The sequence below is a fragment of the Nyctereutes procyonoides genome, unplaced genomic scaffold (genome assembly GCF_905146905.1).
Source record: "Nyctereutes procyonoides isolate TBG_1078 unplaced genomic scaffold, NYPRO_anot_genome, whole genome shotgun sequence".
Lineage (NCBI taxonomy): Eukaryota > Metazoa > Chordata > Mammalia > Carnivora > Canidae > Nyctereutes > Nyctereutes procyonoides.
In genome coordinates, this window is record NW_026575112.1 from 929,276 (window position 1) to 950,128 (window position 20,853).

The 20,853-nt window shown below is 36.3% G+C and overlaps 2 protein-coding genes across 2 annotated transcripts; one reads left to right on the forward strand and one right to left on the reverse strand.

Annotated features, from left to right (window-relative positions):
• The first annotated feature begins 4,756 nt into the window (after nucleotides 1–4,756).
• On the forward strand, nucleotides 4,757–8,443 carry LOC129514969 (follistatin-related protein 1). The gene has a single exon (XM_055333658.1). The coding sequence runs from the start codon at nucleotides 4,862–4,864 to the stop codon at nucleotides 5,780–5,782; it is 921 nt and encodes a 306-aa protein (XP_055189633.1). The 5' UTR covers nucleotides 4,757–4,861; the 3' UTR covers nucleotides 5,783–8,443.
• A 3,469-nt stretch (nucleotides 8,444–11,912) lies between these two features.
• On the reverse strand, nucleotides 11,913–12,848 carry LOC129514964 (olfactory receptor 4P4-like). The gene has a single exon (XM_055333654.1). It carries the CDS (start codon nucleotides 12,846–12,848, stop codon nucleotides 11,913–11,915), a length of 936 nt encoding a protein of 311 aa, XP_055189629.1.
• Nucleotides 12,849–20,853: the final 8,005 nt, after the last annotated feature.

Sequence of the window (20,853 nt, forward strand, 5' to 3'; positions counted from 1 at the left end):
ACTGTCTATATTTCTAGCTTCTAAACTTTACCCTATTTAATTTTTTAAAGATTTGTTTACTTATTTTAGAGAGAGAGAGAGCACAGTAAGGTGGAGGGACAAAGAAAGAAGGACAGAATCCTCAAGCAGTCTCCTGGGGCTCAATCTCAGGACCCTGAGATCATTATCTGAGTCAAAATCAAGAGTTGGATGCTTACCTACTGAGCCACCCAGGCACTCCTCTAGCTTCTCAATTTCAGAGTGCAAGAGGATTTCTAATTTCTACCTTTGACTAGTCATCAATTTTAAGTGTGAACTCTGAACTTCATTTCCCTCAACACTTTTGTCTAAAATATAGACAAGTTATTTGTTGCCTAAATAAATCCGAGTTATGAGTCTCAAATTTAAAAATAGTTGTGAGTACTTCTGAAAAAATACTATCTAAATGAATATGGTATTAAGCCCAGTTTGATGCACATGCAAGGGTAATAATACCTTACAGAAATGAAAATTAGTTGAAGCTTTCCTGATAAAATATACATAGAACACCTAACTAGTATTTAGCAAAATATAATTTGAAACCAGAGTTCTCTGAATCTAGAGTCTGAGTTCATACATAAAAGACATGGTATCAGAGTGACAAAATAAATTTAAGGTTAAAAACTCCTTTTCTCTTATTACCTAATTATTTCACGCAAAACCAGATAACCTCCAAAATCATGGTCCTTAAACCATTTCAGCCATTCTAATTTTGATATGCAGATGACAAAATGAGATAACAAATTAAGCCAAACTCCCTTAGTCTATAAAATACAAAAATACTCAAACAAAACTACAAACTCAATTGGTTCCTCTTTCCTGCATATGTAGTATACTTATAAAGAGTGAGAAAGTTATGCTCACATAAATGAATAAAAAACCACTGAAGCTTGTCATGTTCTCAGACATGAACAGTGCTATTACAGCCACAAATTGTCCCTTTGTAAGAACAGTGGTTAGAAAAAAGATTATAATTTCTTCTCTGCTATAGCTCTTCATTCAGTTTAGGAACTTGCATTCACTGGTTCTAGGGTCCCTATCTTAAAAAAAAAGGATAAATCTAGTCTTGATAATTTATATGTTTCAGTTAAGATCTTGCACAACCTTTGGGCTCTCTGCTATTGTTAAAGTTCTGAAAAACCTTGAACATAATGGGGTGAACCTGGTTGGGTTTATATTATGGCTTTGCTGTAAAGGAATATATGGCCTCATTCCATTACTTTACTACACTATTAGTAGGTCTAATAATTTTTATGTTAGCTTACAGTTTGAATGTTCCCACGTGCCTAGCAAAAACTTTTAAATCTTCACAATAATTCTAAGTAAATATTATTAATAAGCTCATTTTATAAAGAAGGAAACCAAGCCATGGAGAAATTAAGTAATTAGTTCAAGACCATTGACCTAATTAGTAGAGTCAAGATCTGAAACAACATGTCTCACTTAGCAACACACTTACCAAAATGTTATGTACTTACCATAGTTACTGATACTTAGTGTGTACTCAATAGATATTTGATACTATCATTACTTAAGAGTGCCCAACTGACCATTTTTAATCTATGCCAAAATAAACCCTATACATTCTTAATTTTTGTGATCCTAAATTCCTGAGGGACAGAGAGACTGTCTTACATTCTGCCTTGAAATATTAAGAAATGGTTGCACAAATTTAAATTCTAGCCATGTCTCTCTGATCTGTATGATCTTTGGCATGTACTGTTTTTTTCTCAGATCACCATATTGGGAGTGGATAAATATATCGCTGGTGAGTACATCTACCTGCTGACAATGCTGTGAGAATTCATTGGATAAAATGTGTAAGTCACCCAGTACATGGTAGGGACTTGATAACTATTTCTAATTACTTTATCTTTGTTCTACCTCTTGTTAAATATAGGCCACCATTTATTTAACTAATAGTAAATGTTTGTAAATGATTAAAAAAATAACATCAATGATTTCAAATGGTTTATAAATAAAATACTCCATAATGGAAATTATTGTCTTGAAATTGATTCCCAGAAAACAGGGAAGGCAACAAAATAAACAGAGATAAGGTAAACAGAGATTCAAGTTTTGAGATACTTTCATTTGAATTTTTTGGTAATGTGAGTAGGGTCTTCAGTTAAATTAATTCTTGGGGCATTTTTTTTTTCTTTTTTTCTGAAGGAGGAGGGAGGGATCAGTAATCATGATAGTGGTTACTGCAGGGAGTTTGTCCTTTGAATTTTGGCTTTATCGCTTTCTTGGTAACCTGAATCACTTTTTGCTTAATCAATACTTTGTTAACTCACCCCAAAAGTCCTAAAAGTGTTTTTTTTGTTTGAGATTTGCTATCCACCTAAGCATCATTTCCTGTTGACTGTGTGCCTATCTCTTTAGAATGTCATATGACACTCTCAATGGGCATCTGTTTTGTTTTGTTTTTAAGATTTATTAATTTATTTGATAGAGTACACAAGCAAGGAGAATGGCAAGCAGAGGGAGAGGGAGAAGCTGAGCAGGGAGCCAGACAGGATTCAATCCCCGGACACTGGGATCATGACCCAAGTCAAAGGGAGATGCTTAACCAACTGAGCCACCAGGCAAATGGTCAGCTCTCTGAATTTATCACTGCCCCAACCTCAAAACAAACTAATCTATAAAAATCAGAGAAGATGCCTGTATGTAACTTGAACTGGGAGTCAGTCTGTTAGAGATACAATGGAGGCAAAAATACATTTAGTGTATATCACAGAATCAAGCAGGGTAATGGGAAGGGAGGAGAAATAATTTACCATACATTGTCCTTCTACTTTGTTGTGGATTCATTCCTGCTTCTTCCTTCCAGTGTCCTCTCTCTCTTCACTGAAATTCTGGTCACTCACCTACTGTTCAGAGCATTTCATTTCAGCTTCTTGAATTCACATTTCACTGAGCATAACTCAGCCAATCGCAGAAAAAAAAGCTTGTATTATTTTAGAGACAACTGACACCACTTAACCAATATTCACACAAACAATGAGAAGTCATACCTTTAGGGTGACAGTTTGAAGTGAAGTGGAATAATTTTTATATCCAAAGAGATCAAATCACAATCTGTATTTTCATCATTAAAATTATTTCTAGAGATGTCCAAGCTCATGGGGTTAATTAATTCTTAATAGAAAATACATTCTAAAACTACATTTCTTTTATTCTATAGCATGGACTGTTCTTTCCAAGTAGTTTGGATTTACTTTTCCAAATATAAGTTCACCAGGCAGATTTCCTTTAGATCTAAGTTATTAGACCAAGTGCCCCTAAAATAGGATCTGGATTATAAACAGCGTGCAAGCCACAATTAACATTGCGTGTGATTTAGGAATTTATCATCAGAAATTCCTCTGGGCCCCAATGACTGAATTCCCCTGCACTTAAGGAATCTTGTAGTGAAAACAAATTTGAGGAACTTTTTTCTTTAAGGGCCTTATCCTTTCTGTAATCGCTATAAACTGACAGGAGTGTAGGACAACCCTGGCCCTTTTGGTGGCCAAAGGTCTTCATCTTGCCTCAAAAAGTGTCTTTATTGTATTTTCTAAGAGAATTATTTTCTCTTTTTTTAATTTTTCAGTTATAATTTCTAGAAAAATTATAAATGAATAAATCATAGTATTATTTCATATTACATTTAGTTTAGAAAAAAATTTATTTATTTTTAGAGAGAGAAGAGAGAGCATGAGCAGGAGGAAGAGCAGAGGGAGAAGGAGAGAATCCTCAAGCAGACTCCCCACTGAGTGTAGAGCCTGATGAAGGGTTCCATCCCATGAACCTGAGATCAGGAGCTGAGTTGTAATCTAGAGTTGGATGGTTAGCTGGCTAGACCACCCAGGCATCCCTGGTTTAGAAGATTTTTAAAAAGTAATTTGAAAAAGAAAACTTGTGTTTGAACAAAATTTGCATTTGAAAAATTTTAATTTTTCCCAAAATTCTTATACCTGCATGTAAAGTTTGAGCTGACTTCCAATGCGCTTGTTGTGTGAGCAGAATAAATCATGCAAATGCATACTGAGAGTTTGTTGTGTGTCATACACTAAGTACTCCTGCTTAATCTCCACAAGAACCCATTGTGTTCTTATTTTACTCAGGAGAAAACTCTGTAACAGCTAAGATAAGTGCTTGGCTTAACTAAGATCACTAGGCAAGGAGGAGATTGCAGGTAAATGTTAAAAGAATAGCTAGTTCTGGGGAAGGGGAGGAGTGAGGACAGGGTGGTTGACTCTAGAGATGATAGCGGTATTCTAATTTTTTATTCATATGGAGATTAGAGTGATATTTCCTTCTCAGTTCACTCCCCCAACCCTGGCCCCCATCTCTCTCTCTCTCTCTCTCTCTCTCTCTCTCTCTCTCTCTCCCTCACACACACACATTCACACACACACATTTCTTTTTTTTTTCTTTTTTAGATTTTATTTATTTATTCATAGAGGAGAGAGAGAGAGAGAGGCAGAGACACAGGCAGAGGGAGAAGCAGGCTCCACACAGGGAGCCTGACTTGGGACTCGATCCCAGGTCTCCAGCATCTTGCCCTGGACTGAAAGTGACACTAAACTGCTGACCCACCCAGGCTGCCCTTCTTTGTGTGTTCTGTATCATTAATTAAATATGGGGAAAATACATGGCAAGACATATCCAAGGCACTGTAGCTGCCCAGGGTAGAATGTGATATTGGATTTGCCTTCAAAGAATTAACTTAAAAGCAAGTCTAGGGGCAGGTCGGCTTTCCTCGGAGGCTGCCGCGCCGCGGAGCTGCCAGCTTCCCCCCGAGCTCGCCGCAGCCGCCCTGGCCCGCGCCCTCCGGAGACCCCGGGACGGGACCACGATGTGGACACGTTGGCTCGCGCTGGCGCTGGTGGCGGTCGCCTGGGTCCACGCCGAGGAAGAACTAAGGAGCAAATCCAAGATCTGTGCCAATGTGTTTTGTGGAGCCGGCCGGGAATGTGCAGTCACGGAGAAGGGAGAGCCCACCTGCCTCTGCATTGAGCAATGCAAACCTCACAAGAGGCCTGTGTGCGGCAGCAACGGCAAGACCTACCTCAACCACTGTGAGCTGCATCGAGACGCCTGCCTCACTGGATCCAAAATCCAGGTCGATTATGATGGACACTGCAAAGAGAAGAAATCCGTGAGTCCATCTGCCAGCCCAGTCGTTTGCTATCAGTCCAACCGCGATGAGCTCCGGCGTCGCATCATCCAGTGGCTGGAAGCAGAGATTATTCCAGATGGCTGGTTCTCCAAAGGCAGCAACTACAGTGAAATCCTAGACAAGTACTTTAAGAACGTTGATAATGGTGACTCTCGCTTGGACTCCAGTGAATTACTGAAATTTGTGGAGCAGAATGAGACTGCCATCAACATCACTACCTATGCAGACCAGGAGAATAACAAGCTGCTTAGAGGACTCTGTGTTGATGCTCTCATTGAACTGTCTGATGAAAATGCCGACTGGAAACTCAGCTTCCAAGAGTTTCTGAAGTGTCTCAACCCGACCTTCAATCCTCCAGAGAAGAAATGTGCCTTGGAGGATGAGACATATGCAGACGGAGCAGAGACCGAGGTGGACTGTAACCGTTGCGTCTGTGCCTGTGGAAACTGGGTCTGCACAGCCATGACCTGTGATGGAAAGAATCAGAAGGGGACCCAGACCCAGACAGAGGAGGAGATGACCAGATATGTCCAGGAGCTCCAGAAGCACCAGGAAACAGCTGAAAAGACCAAGAAAATGAGCACCAAAGAGATCTAAAGAGGAGGCACCTGGGAAGGTGTCCAGAGTCTGGCACCTTCTCTTCCACTTCAGCGCTGAGTCCAATATATGCAAGTGTCTGCTACAATCGCCAAATCACCAGTATTTGTTTGTATAGCAATGAGTTTTTATTTTGTCTATTTGTTTTGCAATAAAGGAAATGGGGGCGGCCAGCTAGGAGGGGAAGGGCCATAGCCTTCATTTCTAGGAGTGCTTTGAGAGCAACTGTAAATGGTGCTCAGGGGCTGGAGACAAGTAAGGATACTGCATCAGGGTTAGGAGAGGAGCGGACCCAGATCTGAACCACAGTCTGCCACAGCTATAAACATGCTGCGGGTAGTGCAAGCAATGCCAGAGAGAACTCTGCAGGCTGCCCCAGAGGTGGGGTTTGGGAAGCTCAGGGGAGAGGAACACATTCTGCGTCCAGCCCTTCCTGTTGCCATCAGCATAATAGACCTCCAGCATCTGTGCTTCTCATGGCCCCAACCATTGCTTCTAGATATATCCTTCTAGTTATCTGGTGTCCCTTAGACTTGGAGTTTCTGGGAGGGTGCACACAAATGATGCAGATACTTGTATACTTTGAGTCCCTTAGAGACCTAACCAAATTTTTGAAATACTTTTTACCAAAGGTGCTATTTTTCTGTAAAATTGTTTTTTGGCAAGTTGACTTCATTCTTCAATTATTATCATTATATTATTGTTGGTTTTTTTTAGTATTTTATTTTCTTGACTAGAAATTAAGCTTTTGTAATTATTTTTCAGTAGTCCTACCATTTCAGAGATAGGAGAGTCTGGGGTTCTTTCTGGTGCAGGGACCGCTATAACCCAGACTCCTCCCACCTTCCAACATATTAGATGCAGCCCAGAGTTTTGTCCCCCTGGCTTCCATTGTATCAGCAGTCTGCCAGTGGGTGCCTCAGACAGAAGCCAGGGGAATACAAAGCGTCTCCGTCTCCGTACAAACCTTTTAAGGTCCAAAAAGCTAATTTGTTGTTTCCATTTATTCTAATAAGTTCATGCAAATCAGTATTCCAAAGGATGGAGACAAGTGCAGCCAAGCAGAGCTCGGATATGTGTGCCTATTAATATGCTCTTTGATCCACCACTAACTAGGAGAGTGACTTTGGCCCTGTCTCTTCCTGTTTCTGGGCCTCTGTTTTCCTCATTGAGCAAGTAGGAGTGCATTAACCTATCACTTTGATAAATTATAAATTCTGTGGTTCTGATCATTGGTCCAGAAGAGTACAGGTTCCTATGATTTTCCTTCTTCTTAGGATAAATGAAACCTTACTGTTACATCAAAAGGGCCAGATGGCCAAAACCAAGATGACCAAATCTTACCTCAGTCTGGATGGCTGCCTGGGCTGTGCTGCGATGTACAGCCCTCTCGGGTAAAGTCTGTCCAGGAAGAGAATGGAAAAGAGAACCACTCCCAACCTTGCCTTCACTTCTGTGCTCCATCTTTAACTTTCTTGGAAACAGAAATAGCTTTACCCTTTCAAGATGAGGATAAAAGATGGTTTCACATTTTAAGAGGAGGGAAAAATGGAAATTGAGTGTTCAAACTGTGACTGGGGAGAAGTCCATCATTCCTGTCTTTTGGACTCTGAGTATTAACCCCACTATTTACCATGTTTAAGATGCATTTGGAACAACTAAGATTAAAAACTGGACACAAGATCTCATTTTCAGGAGGCAGATTACAGACCATGAGGGGGAAATTACATAGATTGCACTGCATAGGTAACTCTGAGAAAGTTGTGCTCAATGTGGAATTCCTTCTAAACAAGTTTCCTTGTTCTCCTTCGAAAGGTGAATATTCCATTTTGTTTAGAATTCTGAGCTTTTGTATACATTCCATTTAAAAGCTCTCTTCAAGCCCCACTTGTGCATTCTGAAATGTACCTCCCTCTCCGGTTGCCTTGGAGAACTCCCAGCAGCACACCTTGACTGAGTTTTGCCGGCCCTTGGACCCTGAGAGAGAGAGGGTGGGAATACCAGTTTGTTTAAAGCAAGAAGTGTTTCCTCACCAGTTACATTTAGGACAGTGGTTGCCATCTAAGACCACCCTACCCTGCAATATGGATTTCCCTAGAGCGATCTGCATTCTCCTGTAAGCAGGGACGCTATTGTCTGCACCACAGAAACACAATCTGATGACCATTCATGGAAAGCTGCTAAATAGCCTAATTTGGGGAGTCTTGCATAGAGCTTTGCATGGAGCAAATAGGATTAAATCAGGTTCAGTTCCTCCAGCTCTCTACAAGCACAGGGCTTAGACTGCAAGCTTCCTTGGGCTTTCTCAGTGTGTATATGATTTTACTAACATATTATAGCGCCTGTTAGGATTCAGTGTTCATGGAAACCTCACATGCCATGACTCTGGACTCCCATCACTGGTTTTGGAAAGCAGGGCTCCTCCACCTGCTAGTAAGCCCATGTGGACAAATCTGAATGTCTTTCCTTTACACTTGTCTTTAAAGAATCAAATTTCAAGAAGCAATTTGAACATGTTTCTGTTGCCTATGTGTTTGTGAAATGTATTTGTATTAGTAGGCTTCCATATTGCATTTAACTTGTTTTTGTAACTCCTGATTCTTTTCTTTCTCCCCCCTCCCCCTTTTTTGGATACTATTGATAAATAAAGAAATTAAAATAGTCAAAAAAAAAAAAAAAAGAAAGCAAGTCTAGGTATTTCATTTCGTTTGGTCTTTTCCCCACCCTCCTAAGGAAATCTGTTCTTTTTTTTTTTTAACTTTATTGAGGAATCATTCACAAATATATATATTTAAAGTGTACAATATGATGATTTTATATACATATACATTGTGGAATTATTAATAATACATTATTACCATCACCTCACATAATTAACCACTATTTGTGTGTGGGGTGTAGAAGGCTTATGATCTACCCTCAGCAGCTTTGAAGGATACAAAATCGTATTATTAGCTGTAGTCTCCATATTGTGGTTGCATCCTCAGAACAGGATTCTTTTCATATCTGAAAGTTTCTACCCTTTGACCTAGGTCACTCCACTAAAACCCTATTCAAGACATTCTGACATTTTGCTTAAAGATGCCTTTTCTAGTCTAGGTCCTGTTTTCACAGTTATTCCTATTTTCAGCTCAGGACGTCCATGGGATCCCCTCTGAGCTTCTGATTTCCCAAACATGTGGTCATCTCCAGGCTCTGCTCTACAGCCCCTACCTTTGAATCTTTCTAGTTTAAGTTCCTCACCACCGAAGACCATTTGCTCCTATGAACTCATCATCCTCCAAAGTGAAAACATCCAAATCATCTTCCTTTACTGGCTTTTTAGAAAATGTCAATTTTAAAAAGTTTATCAAACATAGTATCCCTATAGCTAGACAGTATATATATTAGTATATATCATTTATATATACATACACATTTTTTCAAACCACTTTTTCAGTCATCATAGTATCACTAACTGTTGAAATAGGCATAAAGACAAGATAAAACCAATTTCCTTCTGCTTCCAGCAATAATTACATTCAATGTACATGGAGTATTTTAATATGATTTTTGGCCTTTGCTTTTTTTTTTTTTTTTTACATTTTTGGACATCATATGTGTTTTATGACTTCTTATCATGAATTTCTTATTCCTTAATTTTATTATTATAGTATTTTTTGTGTGTGCATTAAATTCTTAATGGAAAATACCTTAGTGGAAAATTTCAGGGTCTTTGGTGATACAATACAAACATTTCATAAAAATTCTGCATATTGACATTGATGAGAAATACAATTAATCAATAACACCTTTTTTCTTGCTCATAATATTGGTCAAAATGGGAATTAAAGGCATCTTTGGAATTGATTTCAATACAAAGGTCTTAATAGTTAGAGTAGCATTTGAGAGGTCAATGTAACATAAATAGGTTATGACTTAAAAATGAATATTAACTCATAAAGCACAGCAGGAGGAAAGTTGTTGAAAGATGACTATGCTCCTCATAAATACTGCTGTGATATATTAGAAAAAAGTCTAGCTGGCTTTATTCACAATTGTATAGGTTAAGTTTGGATTGAATCTGGGCAACTCCAAAGGTTAATTAAATATGCATTTGCATTCCTATATTGTATAGTTAAGCATCAATTGTAATATTTTGGGAGAATTTGTTAAAAATTGTGTTTCTCGGGACACCTGGGTGGCTCAGCAGTTGGGCGCCTGCCTTCTGCTCAGGTCATGATCCCGGGATTTGGGATTGAGCCCCTCATTGGGCCCTCTGCGGGGAGCCTGCTTCTCCCTCTGCCTATGTTCTGCCTCTCACTCCGTGTCTCTCTCATGAATAAATAAATAAATACATCTTTTAAAAAATTATGTTTCTCTAAAAACATGCTATCTTCTCTGTGGGTTACTTTCTTCAAGAAGATGGTCAAGACAAAAAAACATCATGAATACAGAGGCATTTAGAAAAAATATGGAAATAGTTATATGACTTCTGTTATAGGTGACTGATGTCTTAAGCAATAACTACTCCATGTATCTTAGCCATAATCAATATCTCAAATGCATTTCAATTTATCATTTTATAATTAAGTGACATTAATAACTTTACTTATCAGTTTTATATTGTAAATGAAGAGTGTAAGATGCATAGATGTTTGTTGATTTGACCAGACTCATGTCATTAAAAAATGGTAGACTGCCATGCAAATAAAAGTGTAAGGACTCCTGATTTGATGCTCATTCTTTTCCTTAAATGATACTAAAGGTGGCTCTTGAGGATGAAGACAAAATATACCAATTATTTGTATTCTGACTTTCCCTTAAGTTTTTTATACCAATTCATCACTTATGGTGGTATGAAATTTTTCAGTAAAGTAAAATATTTGAGCACATGTGGGTAGTAAATATTAGGCTGATATGAAGGTGTCTTTTTATTTTTTGTATAAATTAAAGACAATAAGACTAAGAGTAAAACTTATCATTCTTATTTTTTTTCTCTCAAAACCTTAGACATTGCTATACTCTCTTACTACTTGATATTAGTGATGTGGTGTAAGCCAGGACAACATTAATTTTTTTATTAATAATTTGCCTAAATTGTAATTTATATAATTCTTCTTCACATAAACTTGCTACAATTTCCATTTCTTATATTTTCTCTCCCTTTCCTTCCCCCTTCCCCTTCATTGTTTTTTAAAATTTTATTTATTTTAGGGAGAAAGCACCAGTGGGAGAGGCAGAGGGAGAGGGAAAGAGAGTCCTCAAGCAGACTATACCTCATCTTAAGAGGAAAAAATGAATACAAGAATTATGCTAAAGGAAAATTTATTTTTTAAGAGTTCAATTGGCCTTATTCCTTGTCCATTAGGATGGAAATGGAATTCATTTATCATGTCTACATATCAAGGCAAGTTGATATGTGCAGTTTCTCCCAAATGTAGCCTTGAGTTCCCTCAACTAAGTGAGCTGTACTGGAAAGGGATATGATCTATTAATTTTCTCATCTTTTCTTTTCACATTCTGAATATCTGTGATGTAATAAACACTATTACAGAAATGTAGATAGCCACTTGTTCCATTGTCCCTGCCTATGATAATTCAAGGAGATGGGGTAGGAGTGGGTGCTGCAGTCCCAGAGGACAATTATAACCATCCCTTTTTCTTTGGTTTAGAACTAAATTATCTGTGTGGATTTTTTTCATCACATAATTTATTTCACATAAGATTTAGATAAACATTCTGCAGGAAATAAAGTTCAATAACAAAAAAAATTCTTTTTTAACTTCTGAAAACCATTTTAATCTTCTTCATTTCTACAGAATGCCAAAATGTTATCAAATCTTTATGTTTAAATTTCACATGCAAATGAATGTTAAAATTCACAATCAGCCTCACAGCTTCAAAACTGCCTACTGTATATGACATAACCACCATTCCTTTAGCCATATATTAAATATACATATGCCCTTACCCAATCTCAGTTCCACTAGTAAAATAGTCACTTTACTCATAATTCCTCAGTTCATCACCTCTGTCATTCATAAAGTGATTTGATTTCAATGATCTGAAAGCTAATAGAGACCTCTCTGATTCCAAGTCCAATTTTGCTCTTGCATAAAGTTTTTATTAGCATATTGAGTAGGACAAATCAATTGTGCTTGTCTTCTGAAAATATCCTTTGATACCAAACCCTTCTCATGGCTTTTTTCATCTCTGTATTTCTCAGAGTATAGATTAAGGGATTGAACATAGGAGCAATGATGGTATAAAATAGTGCAAATATTTTGTCCTCGGGGAAAGTGGTAGGAGGTCTGAGGTAGGCAAAGATTGAAGGCCCAAAAAATAAGATGACCACTGTGATATGAGACTCACAGGTAGAGAGAGCTTTGCGTCTTCCCTCAGCTGAGTAATTTCTTAAAGTGAATAGTATAACAACATGAGACCCAAACAAGAGAACAAAGGTTACTAAAGCAACCATTCCTGAATTGGCAACCACAAGGACACCAGTGACATAGGTATCAGTACAGGCAACTTTCAGCAAAGGGAAGATATCACAATAGTAGTGATTGATTTCATTGGGGCCACAGAAGGGCAAACAGATTATCATAGAAAACTGAGAAAAAGAATGGACAGCCCCACCAACCCAAGCAGCCAAGACTAGGAGATTGCATCTTGTCCTGTTCATAATAATCATGTAGTGGAGAGGTTTGCAGATGGCAGCATAGCGATCAAAGGCCATGACTGTAAGGATGAAGATTTCAATCATTCCCAAGAAGTGCAAGGAAAAGACCTGTAACATACAGTTATCATAAGAGATGGTTTTTCTAACCAGTAGTAGGTCACCAATCAGTTTGGGTATCACACAGGAGGTGTAGCAAATGTCCATAAAGGATAAGTGGTTGAGAAAATAGTACATTGGTTGGTAAAAAAGGCCACTGCATAGAATGGAGACAAGAATTAGAAGATTTCCCACCAAGATGGAAACATAACAAAATAAGAAGAAAATGAAACAAAATATTTGTATGTTCTGGTTACAGGAAAGGCCCAAAAGAATGAATTCTGAGATGTTCCTCTGACTTTCCATAAGTTGTGTGCTATGCACAAATAATTGAGTATCTGAAAAGAAAACAATTTGGATGAAAACACTGACAATATTACAATCATATAAAAATTACTAACAAAGCATAAAGTTGATTCAACAATCATAGAAGCTAACTCATAAATCAATATTATTATATTTTCCCCCTGAGAATCATAATTGATTTTGCTATGATTTTTTTTCTAAAGATTTTATTTATTTATTTATTTATTTTTGAAAGTGAGAGCAAGAGAGAGCACAAATGGTGAGGAGAGGCAGAGTGGGAGGGAAATGCAGACTCCTCAGCAGAGCAGGGAGCCTGAAGTGGGGCTTCATCCCAGGATCCTGAGAACAACACCTGAGTTGAAAGCAGAAGCTTAGCCAATTGAGTCATTGAGGCACCCCTGATTTTATTATGATTTTAATTTTTTTTCAAATATTCTGTTATACTGGTAATACTAAAAATGAACTGATTAAATTTTGAAAGTATAATTATTTAAAATTACATTTTCTAAAAAGAAGGCCTTCTACTGTTATTTATAACATTTAGATATTAGTGGAATTAATTTAATGCAGGAAATTTATTTTACTCATAATTTCCATTGTGTTCTTTATTCATAATAAGTTTTTCATTCTAGGTAATGCTCCATTTCCCCAGTATGATATAGAACATCTGCATAAGTTGACTTTAGATATAAGTCAAGGAATGTAGTTGCATTAAAAAAAAAAAAAAGCAAAGACACATTTGTCTACATTGTGAGTTGGGTGATTAGGATTGCAAGTAATATTCTTTGAAATACAAAGGTAGGTGTGACATGGGTACTATATATTAAGCTTGAAAAGCCAATCTTGCTATAAGACAAAAAGAGCTGAAATTACAGCAAAAAGTAGATTTTTTTTGTCAGTGACATTTTGAAAAATAATTTGAAAAGATGTTTAACTTTTATTTAAGTTTTAGTGTAAAAGAATGTTTTAAGATAAACTCCATAACCATTAAACAATAATGTAAATTTAAAAAGAAAAAACACTAATAGAAATGGAAGACATTCTAGTCTCCTTTTTTACCATGAAGATATCAGGTCTTATCCTCAAAATTGTGTACAAATTATAACTCCTTCATAAAGTTTAATGTGTTTTTTTTAAGATTTTATTTATTTATTCATGAGAGACACAGAAAGAGAGAGAGAAAAAGAGACAGAGACACAGGTAAAGGGAGAAGCAGCCTCCATGCAGGGAGCCTGACATGGGACTAGATCCTGAGTCTCCAGGATCACGCCCTGGGCTGAAGGCGGCGCTAAAGCGCTGAGCTACCCAGGCTGCCCAAATTTAATGTTTTTCTTCTAGTTTTATATATATACAATTGTAGCTGCAAATAATAACTAATTTATGAAAATATATTACATTCCTTAAAGCCTAAAGGCTTTCAGTATTCAGATGTTTAATATCAAGTGAAATAATCTGAACTAAAATGTGGCTACTTTTTGGTTCAAATCTTGATATTTATGGTTAATTTAGAAGCTGACATCCAAATCTAAGCAGATCAGAGGAGCTCATCATCAAGCGTGAAGTTAAATAATTGCCACACCTTATTTTTTTAATTGCCACACCTTAATCCCAAAGATTTATATATTTTACATTCTGTTACCACTTATAATGAAATTTTAACAAAAATAAACAAGACTATTTTGGATTTCTCCATTCATACAAGTAGTTCTTACTGGTACAAGACATTGAACCTTCCTAATCTTGAGCTTCAACCTCTATAACTGTGATCTAGAAACATCACCTAAGGATGAGTTTATGAAACAAACTTGCCAGGGAAAATTTAGTATATGTAACAATCATATATATTTTCCTTATGTTCCTCTGTCTTTGAATGAAAGGATTTGAAAGTAAATTGTCCTCCAGAGATATACCTTCTGAATCAAATTTCTTGAAATAAAAGTAAAACCGCAGCCGAGATCTTAGGAAGACAACTGGAACAAACTTCAAATAGATAATGTTTTGGTGGCAAAATAAAACTGATCTGGTGAAATCGTTGGTTACCTGGAGGAGTTTCTAAACACTTAATTTTAAATAAGTAATATTTTTTCATGTTACCAAAATTAAATAAAAGGTCAATTTTTAAATTACTGTGTGTCAATCACCTTATTAAGTATTTCAAGTGAAAAAAAAAAAGTATTGCTTAAGAGTCATGGTCCCCCCTAATGAGTTATGCTGCATTCTTCCATAGGTCAACTAGGGTCTGTAAACACTAAATATATACATTTCAATTGATATAATCAGCATCTGCCTTACTACAAACTTACTTTACCTGATTCTGATGAATCTAGAAAAGCTGATTTGAAAGATGAGGATTTGTTCAAAGAATGGAGGCTGGAAGGTCACTGGCAAACTAAAAATTTTATGATTTTATGTGTGTTTTTCAGAAACAAAAATTCTCTTTGTAATACACAACAAAACCAAGTATTGCACATTTTTTGCTCTTACTAAATTTTGATATACCACATCAGAATGTATAATCCTTAAAATAATGGAATGTCAAATAGATCTAGTGAGCCTAAAACAAGGATTATAAGGACAATTACCTGAACATCAAGTGTGGATGGTCTTCAAGTTAGTTTTCAGGTACCCAGGAAAATGTTTTGGTCATACATATGCCCCCTTTACTTATGCAGCTAGCTAACCTTTTACTGGTATTTACATCTGAAAATGTGAGACTAGAAAGCAGTGATTCAAACAAATCTCAGTAAATTCTTTAAAAATATCTTATTAGTATTCCTTGAGTTTCCAGGAATGGAAGTCCTACTGTTTCCCAAAGCTGGTGAAGATATAAATACCACCGAAAACTATTCCGATTCACAGAGAAATATGTGCTCACCTCACAAGAAAGTGATCTAGGATTTTAAATGCCGATATAATTCCCTGACACCTCCTCATATTCAGAAGTAAACAAGAGCATTTTGAGTTATCTGCTAAAGTATCCTGCATGTATATGCCCTAGAAGTCAGGTCTTTCAGGTCTATGCCTGCAGGAAACTCTCTCTCCAGGAACCAAACATAAAATGAGAGGAGATAGTAAGAATTTTTTAATTCAAAAGTTAAATTGTTTTTCCCAGAAGTATTTCTCAAAATATCTTCAGCAAGAAACACTAATCAGTTGTCCAAGTTTATATTCCTTAGCCTCCTAGGAATTAACAGGCTTTAAATTTATTTTCCACTTTTGCATTAGCCAAGCTCTGGGCACTCTGCCTCTAGAGGCCACTATTGTTATTCAGATCCAGAGTACCTAAAGAAATTTTGCCAGAGAATTTCTTCCTCTGAAAAGCAGGAGGGAAACTTGGTAACCCTAAGGGAACAATGGTTTGTTTGGGAGGAAATCTCTATCTCTAGAGAGGATAAGGTGCAAGGAAATCAGAGAGAGGGATATTCAGAGTCCCAACAAAAATCATTAACCAAAGAAATGTAAGATGCATAACAGCTAGTTAACAAGTCATTGACCTGTCACCCCACTATTCTCCTGGACCAGAAGCCACACCCAATAATAATTAACTGTCCTTGATGCAATGAAGGGTTAGATTGTGAAAAAGAAAAAAAATAGCAAAATAAATTAAAAATTAAAACAAATTTCTCACTCCTACTGGCAGGTTGGAAAAGGACTCTTAGATTTGTTGAAAAATATTGGAGCAGATAATGAAGTTAGGAACCAACAAAATATATACAGCTCTATTCTAATTACTACCAGACACTTACCTTTGTGTGGTTGCAGTGCTGCAAGGTATATAGACTCAGAATCACATGCACTGAAATTCAGGTGTCCAGGAGATGCTCTTGAACAGAAAATCTATATACATACATACTCATGTGACTTCAGAAATATCAATGTTTTTTAGCATCCCATCTAGATCAGAGCAATTCACTTAGCAGACTAATCAAAATATTTATACGAATTTTTAAATTATCATATGTCAGTCACTGTATTAAGTATTTCAAGTGAAAAAAACAGTATTTCAAGTGCATTACCTGGTTTAATTCTTTAAAAACATCATTTTTGTGCCAATTATTGCCCCTATTTCCTAAAGCAAAAAAAGAAAGAAAGAAAAAGGAATCTTCCAGAGATTAAATAGCTTGCTCAAGATAACAGTGCTGATTTCCAAAATAATAACAATAGTTATTGTTATTATTAAAAAAATAATAATAATAGCAACAATAATTTTGTTGTAATAACAAGTTTTCAAGACTTTTGTAGAAGTGAAATGTATAACAACATTCCATAAAGATTAGAAGGAGATAAATGGAAGAATATTATTGTAAAGCTATTATACTATACATAAAGTGGTATCATAAGAATGTTCATTTGAGGGGCACCTGGGTGGCTCAGTCAGTTAAGCATTTGCCTTTATCTTGGGTTATTATCCTGGAGTCCTGGGATTGAGCCTCACATCATATCAGGCTCCCTGCTCAGTGGAGAGCCTGCTTCCTACTCTCCCTCTGCTGCTCTCTTGCTCTCTCTCTCTCTCTCAAATAAATAAAATATTTTTTTTAAAAGAATGCTCAATTGATTCACAAGAAGACAAAAAGATTACAAATAGAACTAATAGATGGTATTACAAGATGATAGACTTACACTAAACCTTATCAATAATAACATTACATGGAAATGATCCAAGCAATAAAATTAAAAGGCCAAACAAAACAAAGCAAAACAAAAACAAAAACAAACAAATAAACAAATCTCACAAACTATACTCTGGAAACAGAAAATGATATACTTTATATATGAAGATACAAATAATAGATTAGAGGCAAAAGGATGGAAAAGATAAATAATGCTAACACCAATGAAAGATGGAAAGGCTTTTCAATTATCAAAGACCATTTAAGAGTAAAAAATATCACCATAGGTAAAAAAAAAATCATGTTATATGATAAAGGGGTCAACTAATCAAGAAGACATAACTCCCTAAATGTTTATGACCCTAATAACAGGGCTCTAAAATTCATAAAACAGAATTTACAGAATCTTAAGGAAAAGTAGGCAAATGCACAATATAGTTGAATATTTCAGAACACATTTGTCAATAATTAATGGAACAAGTAGACAAAAATATCAACAAAGATATAGTAAACTTGAGTAAAACTATCGACTGGCTTGACATCATTATCTCTGAAATACTTCATCTGATTCTAGCAGGATACATATTCTTGTCAGGTATGCTCAGAATATTTATAACGATACATAATTTTCTGCGCCATCAAGTAAGTCTCAATAAAAGGACTCTAGTCTTTCAAAGTATATTCTTTGTAGAAGAGTCAAATTAGAAATATTAGAAAGAAATCTAGGAAATCTCCAGACATCTGAAAATTATATAATGTACTTCTAAGTAACCTCATGGGTCAAGAAGAAATAAAAAGGGAAATTAAAATAGCTTTATTTGAGTGAAAACGAAAACAAAACATATCAGAGTTTATGGGATCCTGCTAAATGCAGGACTTGGAAGGAAATTAATTGCACTAAACATCTATACTGGAAAAGAAGAAAGGTTTCAACTTAAAGTCCTCAGTGTCCAGCTTAAAATTAGAAAAAGAAGAGCAAGTTAAGTCAGAGTCAGAAGAAGGAAATAATAAAAATCAAAGTTAAAATCCATGAAAAACAAGACAGAAAAGCAATAGGGAAAGTTGAAAGCAAAAAATCTATTTGAGAAATTCAATAAAGTTGATAAACTTCTGGCAGATTGATCAGGAGCAAAGGAAAGAAGACACAAATTATCAGTTTCAAGAATGAGAGGATTGACATCACTACAATTTTGCAAATATTGAAAAGGCTAATCAGAGAATACTATAAACAAATCTATGTCTAAAAATTCAACAACTTAGATGAAAATCTTTAAGATGGGCAAAAGACTTTAAAAAGACATTTCACCAAAAGACATCACACCATTGTCACCGTGTCAAGTAAGTGCATGAAAATCTGCTCAATGTCCTTAGTTATTTATGAAATGCAAATTAAAGGTGCAATGAAACACCAGTTCACATCTTGTAGAATGCTGAAATTAAGAAAAATGGTATGCAAAGAGTGGAAGAAAAATTGGAAAACTCATAAACTTCCCATGGGTATGTAACTTTGAAAAGATGGTTTGGTGGTTTCTTAAAATGTGAAACTTACATCTAGATATGACTAACCATTCCACACCTAAGGATTTACCTAACAGAACTGAAAGCATATGGTTCACACATAAACTTGTGCATGAATGCCTACAACAGCTTTATTTGTAATAGCCAAAAAGTGGAAACAACCTAAATGCTGAAGAGCAGAAGTGTAGAATTTGAAGAGTGGAATACCACTTAACAATAAAAAGGGAATGCACAGGATACCTGGGTGCCTCAGCGGTTGAGTGTCAGCCTTCAGCTCAAGGCGTGATCCCAGGATCCAGGATCAAGTGGGCTCCCTGGGAGGAGCCGGCTTCTCCCTCTGCCTGTGTCTCTGCCTCTCTCTCTCTGTGTCTCTCATGAATAAATAAATAAATATTAAAAATAAATAAAAAATAAATAAAATCTTTTAAAAAGGGAATGTACAATTGATGTGTGCAACAATATGGATTAGTCTCAAAATAATTAGAACATACAATATATAATGTGTGATTTTACTGTATATAAAATCTGGAGACTACAAACTAATCTAATCTATAAAGACACAAAGCAAATCACTATTTGCCAGGGAAAACTTTTCAGAGAGATGAATACTCTCATTATCTTGATTGTGGTGATGGATTCACTGTCACAACTTAATCAGATTGTACATTTTAAATATGTGCAGTTTATTGTATGTCAATTATACTTCAATAAGGGATTAAAAGTAATTTAGGACTGAGGAAGAATACCCAAAGAATGAACTTGGAAGAAGAGAACCCTCCTCAAAGTTGGGATTCAGATGTCAGTGGAAAAGGTGAGGTTATAGGCATGGTAAGAATGGCCATTGGGAAGTACCAATACCACCCAGCAGGTGGTAAGTACCCCGGAAAGCAGGGCGGTGCAGGCTGGTGGGAAGCTATGCATAGGTTGAGTGCAGAGAATCAGCTAAATGCTGGACTGCGTGAGGCTTGGGGTGTGTGTTAGCCTCTTACAGAAGAGCCTAGCAAACATACTTTCTTGGATGTAGCCTGGCAGATTTTAAGTGAGGAGTGCTCAGATATAGTTGGGCCTTGTGAACTGGGAGGTTCAAGGCCCAAGGTGCATGTGTCTGCCTCTGGAGGGTTAGGAGGGTCAAGTGCTAAGCATTTGCCTGCTGTATCCTTTTCATCTTTTCAGTTTAGTTTCAATATTCATGCCCAATAATCTCTTGTAAATCACCATACTATATTTAAATTCATTATGATAATCTTTGTTTTCCTACTGGAGAGTTTAGTTCATTGCATTGATTTTGTTTTACTAAAATTTTGAACTTCTTTCTATGACTTTCCATTTTCTTCTTTTTTTTCTATTTTCCCAATTTTTCTATTTTCTCCCTCTTTTCTTGCTTTTTAATTGGATTGGGCTCCTTTTCTTCCCTCTCTGCATTTTTGTTATCTGGGTGTTTATGGAGCTCCCTACCCACCTTTCTACCTGTTTATCTCTTTCCTATTACTTTAGCCATAAGATATCATTGTCTGTACATTGATGTTCACAAGTGTCTGAATCTGACAGCATTTACCCTCTTGCTGAACCATACATGGTACTTACAACCCTTTCTTTCTGATAGTTTTCTCCCAACTCACATGATTTGTGGGGCAGGATCTTTGGTCTCTTCTATGCTTTCTTACATATTAGACAAGATTGCCATTTTTAATACAATTTCTAGTTTTCCAAATAAGTCTATAACTTCCCTCATTTTCCATTCCTCCTCGAATCTATCTTCCTTCTCAGACTTCCTCCCTTTTTAATGAAAACATTCTTCACAACTTCTTTTAGTAAGCCTAGGTTTGTAGTCAACTCTTGATTATTTTTCACTGTTGTTTTATGGTACTGAAAAATCT